A 12,520-nucleotide genomic window follows, 5' to 3' on the forward strand; every position below is an offset into this window, starting at 1 on the left:
CCGCGCGCGCGCAACAACGCGTTCGGCATCGATGAAGGATTATTCGTGCGCTCGTCCGCGTCGACGTCGACGCGAACGACGCGCGAGACGACGTCGTGGGCCACGGATGCGTGGACGGTGGACGCCGCCGCCACCGCGCGCGGGGTGGACGCCTCGGCACGCGCGTGGGCGTCGCGCGAGGCGATCGGGACGAACGCGAGGGCGCGGCGGCGGAGCGGGCGTACGGGGAATTCGTGCGCGAGGCGAGACGGTGGACGTCGTACGATCCGGAGTCGCCGAACGGGCAGAGACCGCCGTGGGAGGAGTCGCTGGAGACGGCGATTCGCGAGGGACCGTGGCCGTGTTGGGACTCGAACATCCCGGAGAGCGATTTCGTGGATGAACCGACGTTTACCTCGTTCGCGAGCGCGCCGGAGAAGTATGATCCGTTTAAGGAGCGAGTGATGGCGCACAAGGCGAGAGTGCGAAGGGAGAATGTGGAGAAGATGAAGAAGACGCGAGAGGAGGTCAAGGCGCAGCGCTTCATGTCCTTGGCCGAGGACGTCAGGCTGAAGAATAAGCCGGAGGACGACGAGAGCGCGTGGGATCACGAGAAGATTGTCGATTTAATCAATTTCCCCGATGATATTCGGGCGAAGATGATGAACTGTAGCGTGGAGATATATGACCCACGCGTGCCGTACGACTTTTCCGGCATGGGCGCGCCGCCGCCGACGACGGAGGAATTTTTGGAGTCGATCGGCCGGTTGCAGCCGGAGGGAGAGTCCGATCTCGATCGCGTGGCAAAGATCGCTGCCAAGTACGGGTCCAAGGTTCCCGAACTCGTCGAGGAGGATCCCGCGGCGATTCTCCAGACTCGCTCGGACTACGAGCTGCAGAGCGCAATGGACATCGGCGACGACGGGGAAATCGCTTCGGAAGAAATTTCCGATCTCGTCGACAGCGGAGACGACTGATCTGGCGCGCGCGCGGGATAGCCTTATTAGCTACGACAATGTTACAACATTTCACTCTAGGAATTTTCACTTAAGCGCTACCATCGCTTTCCTTCGAGCGTCGGCGTACGTCTTACAGAGTTCGCCTCGAGGAGAGTAAAAGACGGCGTCGACGATGGAGGAGCCTTCTCTCGAGCGCAGCTCCACCTCCCATCCGGGCTCATACGTGTCTATGTCTGCGAATCGTTCCTTGCGACTCGCGTACTCCTCTGGAAGCTCGCTGATCGGCCCTCTCGGAACGAGTATGTTTGCGTCGCTCGAGCTGAGCGTCTCCACCTGCTCCGATCGACGCACCTTCGGCACCACGACTTGGGTCGCCGGCCGGCTAATTTCTATTTTCGCTAACGCCTCCTCCGCCTTCTCCATCGCCGTCTGCTTAGCCACGGTCGCTCTCAGCGTGCCTTCGTTGAAAGAGCCCGCCGTCGACGCCTGCTCCATCACCGCGAGCGTCACCACCTCGAGCCGTCCCTTGGCGTCCTTGCACAGCTTGTCGAGCGGGCGATACGTCGACGGGTCCATCGTGAACGTCGCGCTCGCTTCGCTCGCGGTGCGTTCGCTCGACTCGATTGTCCCATTATTTTCCCTCACAAAATCCATCAAGACCTCCTCCTTCGCGATCGGAACCGACGCCGAGAACCGCATCTCTGCGCGCCGAATTGGAAAAATTGTCTGCAACTTTGGAAGCGCCTCCAACGCCTGCTGCTTCGCACTTCTCTTCGGATCGATCGAGAAGTGTATGTCCCGCAGCGCGCTCTCAATCATCCCCGGCGGATACGGCATCTTCGTCGAGGGATTCACGCACTTCTCCGCGAGCGTCGTCACGCAATCCCGAAACGCGCTCTCCGCCTCCGCCTTGCGTTCGAGTTCGCTCACTTGTAATTCACCCCTCTCCAGGATCACCACGCATATCTTTCCTCGATCGCAGTGCCCGAACGCTTTCACGAGTTCATCGTCCCTCGCCACCACGCCCTTGCTCACGTTCGCGTACACCTCGGTCGTCTGCAGGACGTTATCCACGTCCTTTTCGTGCCCTCGACGAAAGCTCAGCACGGTGTTCTTGTAACACGCGATCTCAAACCTCGCGCCGTGCGTCTTCAATCGCACCACGGCGACGTTGGTGAGCTTCTTGATTCCCACCGGTTGGAACATGGCCGACAACGCGCGCGCGCGGACGTGTGCGGCGCCGGGGCTACGTTCGCGTCGTCTCGGCTTTCGTCGCGCCGCGTCGCGAGCGATCGCCGCACATCGCGACGGTGACGCCGGACGGGATCGATCGAACGCGCGCTCGACGTCTCAAGAGACGACGCGTCGTTCGCCGATCGAGGCGTCGATCGCGCGCTCGAACGTCACCGACGGGTGCGAGGGACGATTGAAGGGAATTCAATCAATCAATCAATCGACACCGCTCGAGGTTCTCGTGGAATCATCATGCTGCCGTTGACGCTCCTGAAGACGTCGTGCGGACGACCGATGCTCGTGGAGCTGAAGAACGGCGAGACGTATAACGGAACGCTGGCGTCGTGCGATACGTGGATGAACGTGCACCTGAAAGAGGTGATCTGCACCTCCAAGGATGGCGATCGGTTCTGGCGCATGGAGGAGTGTTACGTGAGAGGGAACACGATCAAGTACGTGTGCGTCCCGGATGAGGTGTTGGATAAGGTGAGAGAGGAGATGAAGAATCGACCGCAGCGAGAGTCGAGGGGCGACGGCGGTAGGGGCGGGAGAGGCGGCCGCGGCCGCGGCGGGAGAGGCGGCCGCGGGCGCGGGAGAGGCGACGCGGACGAGTCCTAAACTCCGTCCCTCGCGTCTCTAGGTAGTGTAGTGTTATCGTACCCGTTCATTTCCATCGTTTCACCTCGATTGTCCAGCTCGTTCCGCGCGCTCGTTCTCCGACGCTCGAACGGGCGCGCGGGTTCCACGTCGCGCGCGCGCGCTGGGGTTTAGGCGTCCGAGCCCCCGACCCATCCGTCCCACGCTCTCGCGGGCGTCTCCCACACGTCGTCCCTCCCTCGCTCGGCGTCGATCGCGATGGAGCTCCTGCTCGAGTTCGACGACCTCGTCCACGCCGAGGACGATCGCGACGTCGCCGCGGACGACGACGACGGCCGAGCCTCGAGCTCGTTGGGCTTCGTCAACGGTGTCCGACGCTCCTTCAGCGGACGCGTCTCCCGCCCGAGCGCGTCGTCGATGGGCGCCGATGACGTGGGGGAGCTCATGACGATAGCGGCGACGAGCGCGGACCACGAGCGACGAGAACGGGCGATTCGCGAGCTCAGGGAGGTGGTGCGAGAGGCTGATGAGGAGACGCTGTCGCTCGTCGTGGTCGAGTTGTTGGAGCGCGCGGGGGGGGACGGGGCGACCGCGGCGGCGGGGAGCGAGTTCAAGGGCGAGCGAGAGGAACTCGAGGAACGTGGGGTAGATATTCCACACGTGCGGTGCGAGGCGGTGTACGTAGCGCTGGCGGTGGAGTTGGTGCGATCGATGCCAGAGACAAAGCTCGGGCCGAGTCATCGAGGGACGCTCATGCGAGGCGTATCGCACGCACTGCACTCGTACGCAGGAAATTGCAGAACGACGTGCGAGGTTGGAATTGTTCGAGGTCTTCTACGGGCGTTGGACGCGTTATTGAGGATGAATGAGGGAGGGAGAGCGAATGGAGACATTGACATGGTCGCCGAGTGCGTGCGGCGTGCGACTGCGTTCTCCACCTCTCCGCTCGATCTGCGAGCTTGGTTGGAAATCGCGGCAGCTAGCGCACCCGAGGCGAGAATATTCTTACTAGATCAACTGAATATGACGCTTCAGTCCAGATTTAGCGGTGGTCCGTCAGAGTTGTTCCTAATGGACGGGGAGGCGAGTGGCATACTCGGTTCGGCGCAACCGAAATGGCCTTTCACAGAAGGATTGGCGTTCGTGACGTGGGTGTATTTAGAGAGCGTTTCGGATTCGGAAACAACAGCTGCATCCGCGGCACTGTATGCCGCCGCCGCCTCGGCGTCACAGCTGGTGGAAGCTTCTCCACTCACTACTGCGGCCGTCGCCGCGGCCGCTGCGGGCGAAGCAGAGGTACACATGCCTCGACTGTTCAGTTTTCTTTCGGCAGAGGGACAAGGCGTGGAGTGTTACTTCCACAAAGGATTCTTGATTTTGGAGACTAATGGCGTCAAAGAATCGAGAATGACGCTTCCTTTCACCTACAAGTTCCCTCTTAAGCGATGGTTCTGTATAGGAATTGAGCACAAACCAGCGAGCGTTCGAACGGGTGGGGCGGAGACTCGACTATATGTGAATGGGATTTGTGTCGAGACTCACAAATTCGACCTACCAAAGATGAACAAGCCGCTCGGATTTTGTTGCATAGGGACCAATCCTCCAGCTGCCATGGCAGGCCTGCAGCGGAAACGACGTCAGTGCGCTCTATTTGCAGCCCTTGGGCCCGTGTACATTTTCAAACAAGCACTCGGCGTACAGGCGATGAGAGCACTCTCGGCTCGAGGCGGATCATTCGTACCAAATTTCTCTTCAAAAGACGAGAAAATGACCGATAAAGCTACTGGAAGCGTATTAAATGCTGAAGATCATCTTCTAGATAGGATTTTAGCTCCGACCGTGCTTCAAGTGATCCACCCTCGTATGGCAAGCAAAAACTTCGTCGTAGACATTTCTCCTAGTGGTATTCTGGTGGAATCCAAGGCTGTGCTGCTTGGTGGAACGAGCGTTGCATCTCGTTACCTGATACGAGATTCAATTTGGGCTGCACACGAGAGTGGGCCTGGGCTGATCCTACCTTTTGCATGTCCGTCGGTCAGTTCCAGGGGCCTGGAACCTGAAATGGCTGACGGTGATGTGGGCAGTGCGGCGTTGTCCATCCGGTCTGTGCTTGGAATCATCGCTGGAGCATGTGAAAATCATCCGCAGAACATTAAATCGATGGAAGAGAACAACGTGCCGCAACTGATTGCACACGTCTTGCCGTTTGCCATGGATGCTCTACGGAACAAGCTCGAGGGGGCTGAGCTCGAAGACGAGGAAGAAGCCATCGTCGATGCTCTAGAATATCTCTTGACCGTGAGCGCGAAGGAGCTATCGAAGCAGGTTGTGTCGGCACTCATTCTAAATTTTAAACCATGGGCAGGGTCGGGCTCTCGACTTATTGGTCGTATTCTGAGCGTCTGTTCTTCTCTATGCAACACTAGCCCAGACCTGATGCATGAACTGTCCGCACTACAAGTCCTTCTGGATAACGGGCGTCGATGGCTTTCGCCTCCGACGTCGATAACGGGTGGTATACTTCACAACAAATCCGCTAAATCCGTGATGGATGATCGAGGAGTTCTAAGAATCTCCGAGAGAGAGTCATTGGGATTGATCGATGACTTACTCGTCTCCGTCAATTTACTTGCAAATACAAGCGAAAGCATAGACGCCAAGGTTGACATCATCATCGATTTTCTGGCCGAGTGTCCTTGTCCACACATGCTTGCGGCTACAGTCAAGCTTGTTCATTCGATAATCGTTTCTCCGAAGGCGGATAGAGCGAACGAGTTTCTATTCGCGTTCACTTCAAAGGGAGGTGTGGAGGTGTGCATGGGTCTCGTGCGCGCCCTTTCCCTACGTGGTAAATTTGACCACGAACTTCAAGGAGCACAGAGTCTGTTCGCCGCTTGTTTGAGATTATTTGGCTACTTGTTGGAGACTGGATGCGTGAGTGCGAATAAGACGACCGAAGTAGGTGGCAGTAAAAAGGTGACAAAGGGAAGCATTGAAAGAGCGACGCGGTACGCATTCACAAAGGGTTCTCAAAAACTCCTCACGCCTGAGGTTTACGAGGCGATTATGAAGTCCTCCATCTCAATCAACCTGGCTAATATCAACATGACAGAGCCAGTACGCTTGATCAGCGGTGGTATACTTGGATCGATGCTCTCGATTCTGTCTCAGTGCGATGATCAAGTGACCATTCGGGCCCTTGATGACACCATGCTGATTGCGTGCGCTTACGCTGACAACCGGAACCTTCTGCTGTCTCTGCCGGAATTCCCTGGATGGCTGGTACATATTCTTGTGGGCTCTAAAAGCTCGAAGGTCTCCACCACTGCGAATGATCTGCTTCTAGTGCTTCTCCAGCACTCGATGCGTTTACGAGACGGTTGGCGAGTGCTCGAAACGGTGATGGAGGGAGTAAAACGCATCTCCAGCGACGATCGAAAAGTACGAGTCAAAGTTCAGCATGCAATTTTCATGGGCCTCACAGCCTTTATGGTCAATGAGTTGCGAGCCATCAGCTCGTCAGAGGTCACGAGGGCGAAGAAGATGAAGGATGACTTGCATGAGAACGGTAGTGTGACGGTGGAAAATGTCATCGCATTGCTTCATATGGTTGAAAACCATTTGAGACTGATGAGCTCTGTTTCGTCATCCTCAGTGGATAATTCGTACGACTTTGATCAAGTTGCAGACGCTCTCGTTTCGTACGGGGGGTATGCGACGGACTCAATGAACGGGTGGATAAGTCGTTGTCGTATGATGGATGGACTTGGTCATTTAACCATGTCGGGCCCAAGTAAAGGAACAGACGACTCACTAGAGTTGTTACATTTGACGCAGCAAACAGTTAACTCCGTGGTTGATGCTCGCAACAACGCTCCATTGCACTCTCGGCTGCTTGAGGACGATGAATTGATACATTTACTCCTCCGCTTGACTCTGGCATATTTCCGTGAAGCTGTTCTTCCAATGGAGGACGACAAGGTTGATACCAGCCTTCCTCTTATGCCGGCACACATTGTGAACACACTGACTTCACTGACTTCGGGTAACTCGTCCATATCAGATGCGATCTTGTTTGAAGCCAAGCAGCTGTGGGGTGTAACTCGTTCTAGCGAAACCGGTGTTCAAGTGGCAGTGCTACACCATCTGCTGGGTCCATTTTTACACTCCGCTGTGGCGCGCAAGAACGCTCTTCTTGCACCTGGTGCTATTGCTCTTCTGTTAGACGAGGTGTGGCGTTATAAACGTGGGAATAGACGCAATATTTTCTACATTAAGGCGATCACCACCTACTTGATTGCGCTGGTTGCTCGGTGGCGAGAAGTGCTCGTCTCAGACGTGAACGATGATATTTCTACAAAACTGCGGACGCTTGCATCAAGTTCACTGGACACAGCATTGTCGTTGATCTGTTCATCGGAATGGGTTAAGGTACTTATGTCTTCCACTGTGAAAGAATCGCTCGTTTGCATTGTCAACTCAACGCCCGTATGCGAAATGCGCAACAGTGTAATCGCGGCTCTGGGTCCGAACTCAACAGAATCAAGATTGAACGCGCAGCACGCCGTTCAGTGCACGAGAGCAGAAACGTTTAGAAAGTTTTTGAAAACTTGGGAGGGCGAGTACGTGAACATATCGATGTCTTCAAAGTGGCTCGCCGCTCTATCGAAGGAGGCTTCGAGGCGAACGCTGTCCATTGCTGCTGAAGGTGAGAGAGCCAAGGAGGTCGCTAAGAATTGGGAAAAATACATGAGGAGTCTACAAGTACTCAACTGCCTTTTTCTTAAAGTGATGGAGGATGGAGACGACGCTCGTCTCAGCATTGACACATCTGAAAGTGGAAGACGGCGTCGCTATCGATTGTCACGCGTGGCCAGGAGTTCCATGCAGAGACCGGCGCACTTAGCACCTATTGACTCGGAGGCGATAGAGATTAAGCTACCAGTTCGCCAAAATCGTGACGTTTCAGATGATGAAGATGACTACGTTTTGAGCCCGCAAAAGTCAGTGAATGCAGAAGAATTGAGCGAGGTGATGGCTGCGACTGCCGCCCTGGCTGTCGCACAAAACCGGGACAAAACTGAGACAAAGAAGTCTAATCATGAATGCTCAGCGACGATGGTGACACCACTCGAGCTTTACGCCGGTAAATTTCTCATATCTGATCAAGCGTTTATCTTCCGTACTGATGATGGCTCTCGCTTTTGGTCGTGGCCTCTAGAACATCTGCATCAAGTTCAAAGTCGAAGGTACTTGCTTCGACGAAGCGCTCTTGAATTTTTCATGCTTGACCGTATGACATACTTCATCGATTTCGGCACTGCAGAGCAAAGACGGCAGGTTTTCCGCGTTTTGATCAAGCTCAAGCCAAAAAAATTTGTGCCTCTGTACCTTGAGACGAGCAAACCAGAGGCTCTGCTGCGCAAGAGTGACATAACTTCACGATGGATTCGCCGTGAGATTTCCAATTTTGATTATCTCATGGCTCTCAACACTCTCGCCGGAAGAAGTTACCAGGACATCACGCAGTATCCCGTGTTCCCCTGGGTCATCAGTGATTACACTTCGGAGTCTTTGGATTTGAACAATCCCGAAGTGTATCGAGACTTACGGAAACCGATTGGAGCGCTCAATCCGAGTCGTCTCACGCGAATCAAAGAGCGCTATGACTTCTTTGATGACCCTGAGATTCCGAAATTCCACTACGGAAGTCACTATAGCTCTTCTGGCACGGTTTTATTCTACTTGTTACGAATTGATCCATTCACGACGCTGGCTTACGAGCTACAAGGTGGTAAATTTGATCACGCAGATAGATTGTTCCATAGCGTCGCGTCGACGTGGCAGAGCTGTTTCACTGATATGAGTGATGTGAAGGAACTCGTGCCCGAATTCTTTTACCTTCCGGAAATGTTCAAAAATGTCAACAACATCGAGTTTGGTGTGACGCAGTCAGGTGATAAAGTCGACGCCGTCGTGCTTCCACCCTGGGCAAGTTCGCCAGAGGAGTTCGTTGCGAAACAGCGGGAGGCGCTAGAGAGTGAACACGTGAGCAAGAATCTCCATCACTGGATCGATCTCATCTTCGGATACAAACAGCGAGGCAAAGCGGCTGAATCCGCACACAACGTTTTTTATTACATGACGTACGAAGGCGCAGTCGACGTCGAGTCCATCCAAGATCCCGTCCTCCTCAAGGCTACACAAGATCAAATTTCGTGCTTTGGGCAGACGCCTTCCCAGCTTCTCACCATTCCGCACCCTGGCAGGCAACGCGCCGCCGACTCCGTCACAGGTAGCCATTGGTTGTTCGCAAACGGCGGGAATGTGAAGAGTTATCCTCTCAGCGTTCCAACTTACACCGATAATCGAATTGCCTTTATGGATGTGCTCCCTACTGGTCAAATGATTGTTGTGTCTCCTACTTTAGATGCAAAGTTACATCGTTTCATGCCAGGTGTGCCCAGCGGTGCAGGCTTGCCATTCACTTTCGAGCCGATCAAAGAACAAAGCACCCTTGGTGCGTTCATGGGTACGATTCGTCGACGAGCCGGCTTGAATGACGTCACAGGAGTTGCGACGTTTGCAACAAAACTCGATCCCAAGTTGAGCAACTCAGGTTCCAGACCATTACTTGCCATGCTGCCAAGCGGCCGCCACGTTGTTGTCTCCGGCCATGCAGATGATTCTCTAAAAATTTTCAACTGCGAGAACGGTTTGATGGAGAGTCAATCGACGGGGCATCGCACGCAAATCACGTCAATGTCACTCTCTTCCGATGGAAGAGTGCTCGCAACGGGCTCTGTTGATGGTACGATCGGGATTTGGGTCATCAATCTACCAACAGAACGAGTGACGATAGGTGAAAATTTACGTGAAACGATCGCCCCAATTATCAGAGTCGATGTCAACTCCATTTTCAACGATGGAACGACTGTTGCTAATGTTATAAATCCTGCGAAGGATGATGGCGCTCCATTGGCAAAGATGGGATTGAGTGGTCCAATCCGGTTACTGAGAGGACATGGCGAGTTAATTTCCTCGCTTGATGTTAACACAAACCTCGACTTACTTGTAGCCGTCAGTGCAACAGCCGGAGCTTCGTTTCATTCGGTCATCGTCAGTAAGACTCTCAGAGTTGTACCCGAACTACGAGGTACGCTTTGTGCCATTTCTGATGAAGGGTACGTGATAATTTGGTGCGAGACAGAACATTCCCTAACGCTTACAACTGTAAATGGGGAAATCATGTCTTCAATCTCTTTGATTGGCTCGTATCCGAAATTCACCACTTTATTGGTGAGTAAAGATGGATATCATCTTGTGGCTGGCACAGTTGCACAAGAAGGGAAAGTGACCGTCTTGTCATTTGAGTTACCAGCGTTGTATCCTGGTCGCAGCTGGGACTTTGATTCGTCCTCTGACATAAGCCAAATAAAATTTACTGCTGAAAATACTTCTCTCGTCGTTTCCACGAGTGACGGAGACATCTGGGTCGTGACCGACCCAAGCATAGCAGCACAAAGCTTAGAAAGTCTTCTTCAAGCGGGCTGGGCCTCGATTGTTTAGATAGTTATTTAGAAGTGTAGTCAACAGTAGTATTACAAACAGACGCATCACGCGGCTGCAGTGCCAAACGTTTTATGGGCGGGTAGCACCACACTTTCATGAATCGCTAGCGCGTAGTCTTGCGCAATGTGCGGACTAGAGTGCATGAGCTCGAGGTAGCCGGCGGTGTGGCTCACTTCACCCCAGTGCTGCTGACCAACTTTCACTGCCGCCTTCCAAAGAGAGGCACTGCGCGACACAGCCGCAACCTTTGCCGCTGCTGCCGCCGTCTCAACGCTAACCTCTTTCTTTAGACGGTCGATGCAGTAAATTGGCAGTCTGTCAATCCTCAACCGAGTCGCCAACTCGAACAAGTCGAGAAGCATTTCGACCGGTGGGTGCACTGGAATTTGATATATCCAGCGCAGAGCGGCCAAGACAACTGGGACACTTGTGTCGGTGAGAACGATTCTTTTCCTGGCATCGTGTGTTGGCGAAACTACACGACGCACGGTGAAGGCGATAATCACCATGATTGTGTACAGAGCCCTCAAGAGGATCGAGAGAGGTGTTCCCATGAGTCCGTAATATTGCTGTGTGATTTTGATCGCGTCCGGTTTTCGTTCAAGAGCCGCACTCATCGGAGATTTCTCCATGATCTGCTTGAGATAGGAAGATCCCTCTCTCACTATATCAGAGTGGGCGAAAATTTTACAGTCGTCCACGATGAACTCAAGGTCACCCGAATCATGTGACCCTTTGATGGGAACGTGGAGTGTACCACCCAATAACCCACCTTTGTCGCCATAAACACCGCGCTCGTTGAGCTGTGTGAGAATGTTCTTTTCAAGAACTGTCTCGGTCTCCTCCAGCTCCTGCTCCTTTTGCGCCTCTTCTGCAACCTCCTCTTCCTTGCGCTCCGTCTCCATTTCGTTGAAGCGTGATTGTTTGGCTTCAGCGTCCTCATCACCGACGGGAAACGGAAGATACGCCTCGAGATTGATCGCTATGCACACTCCAGTTTCCTCGGATATGCCGCGAATGTTCGAATCGCGAGAACCATGCAAGATAACCAGGGCGCCATCGACGCAGGCACCACTGTGGCTGAAGCGCGGGTCGGTGTCAGATTCAGGGTTGAGGCGCGCCCACTGCGCGGTGGGAAAGTGAAAAGCGTACGTGTCACCGAGGACACCGTCTTGCAGTAACACACGACCTCCGTGAATGATCCAGTTGTTCCCAAGAGTGCACGATAAGTAGGAAGTACGAGGCGTCGGCACTTGTCCGGCTCTTGCCACCATCGTCCAGCGCGGGGTTCCCTGCACCGACAATTGAAGCACCCAAACGACCATCTCGATGGATGTCTCGCTCGGGCTTAGAACGTACAGCACGGAGTCTCGTGCCGCCATCGCGCACGATTCACCGCCCACGGGATGCTTCCACTGCGTGTCGATTGTCAGCCACTCAGACTCCGCCAAGTCGAACCCGTACAAGTCGTTGTAAACGACGACGTCCTGCCCCGGCTGTACGTCTTTCCCCCCAAACACGAATAGAACATCGTCCGATATGCAAATGCAGTGTCCCGTGCGCTTGGGCGGTGGATCTCCGATGACGTCCACCAGCGTCCACGTGCACGCCACGAAGTCAAACACCCACAAGTCATTCAGGCTCCCAAACTGACCCTGACCGCCGAACACGTACAAGGAGTCCCCTCGAACGACCGCGGCGTGCCCGTACCTTCCCGGAGGAACCCCGATCTCGGGATCGATCGCCGTCGCGGTGACTTCATAGCACGCGCCTCGTCCGCTCCACCGGTAGACGCTCGTGACGAATTCCCCCTCGTGCGCCAACCCGCCGTACGTGTACACCTCCTGCTCCCACACGAACGCGACGGAGCCGACAAAGTACCCGTAATCATCATCCCTGTCCTCATCCGGATCAGACTGCACCTGTCCGACGTCGATCGCGCCCGCGTCTTCGCCGAACTCGTTCACGTCCTCCGTCCCCGCGCGATCGTTGAAATCTTCCTCGAACGCGTCCACGTCTCGGTCGCTCTCCCGTCTCGGGAACGCCTCCATCGTCGTCGGCGATCTCGTTCGCGTGCGCGCGCGGACGTTCGTCCTCGTCACCGCGCGCGTCGCTCGATGCGGACGATCGCCGGCGAGACTCGGACGCAACACCCTTCACTGCACGACGGTACACCTCGC

The 12,520-nt window shown here is 54.7% G+C and overlaps 5 protein-coding genes across 5 annotated transcripts; 3 read left to right on the forward strand and 2 right to left on the reverse strand.

The window, feature by feature from the left end:
• Positions 1-956, forward strand: OT_ostta06g01470 (unnamed product; the record flags this gene model as incomplete). Its single annotated transcript, XM_022983985.1, has 2 exons — positions 1-168; positions 201-956. Coding segments are annotated over 2 exons (924 nt in total), but the record flags the coding sequence as incomplete, so codon positions are not given.
• Positions 957-1,022: 66 nt separating this feature from the next.
• On the reverse strand, positions 1,023-2,144 carry OT_ostta06g01480 (Ribosome maturation protein SBDS, N-terminal; the record flags this gene model as incomplete). The annotated part of the gene is made up of 1 exon (XM_022983986.1): positions 1,023-2,144. One exon carries the CDS (start codon positions 2,142-2,144, stop codon positions 1,023-1,025), a length of 1,122 nt encoding a protein of 373 aa, XP_022839192.1.
• A 279-nt stretch (positions 2,145-2,423) lies between these two features.
• Positions 2,424-2,789, forward strand: OT_ostta06g01490 (U6 snRNA-associated Sm-like protein LSm4/Small nuclear ribonucleoprotein Sm D1/D3; the record flags this gene model as incomplete). Its single annotated transcript, XM_022983987.1, has 1 exon — positions 2,424-2,789. The coding sequence occupies one exon, from the start codon at positions 2,424-2,426 to the stop codon at positions 2,787-2,789; it is 366 nt and encodes a 121-aa protein (XP_022839193.1).
• A 237-nt stretch (positions 2,790-3,026) lies between these two features.
• Positions 3,027-10,337, forward strand: OT_ostta06g01500 (PH-BEACH domain; the record flags this gene model as incomplete). Its single annotated transcript, XM_022983988.1, has 1 exon — positions 3,027-10,337. The coding sequence occupies one exon, from the start codon at positions 3,027-3,029 to the stop codon at positions 10,335-10,337; it is 7,311 nt and encodes a 2,436-aa protein (XP_022839194.1).
• A 47-nt stretch (positions 10,338-10,384) lies between these two features.
• OT_ostta06g01510 (Kelch-type beta propeller) lies at positions 10,385-12,391 on the reverse strand (the record flags this gene model as incomplete). Its single annotated transcript, XM_003079733.1, has 1 exon — positions 10,385-12,391. The coding sequence occupies one exon, from the start codon at positions 12,389-12,391 to the stop codon at positions 10,385-10,387; it is 2,007 nt and encodes a 668-aa protein (XP_003079781.1).
• Positions 12,392-12,520: the final 129 nt, after the last annotated feature.

Source organism: Ostreococcus tauri, assembly GCF_000214015.3.
Source record: "Ostreococcus tauri WGS project CAID00000000 data, contig chromosome 06, whole genome shotgun sequence".
NCBI lineage: Eukaryota > Viridiplantae > Chlorophyta > Mamiellophyceae > Mamiellales > Bathycoccaceae > Ostreococcus > Ostreococcus tauri.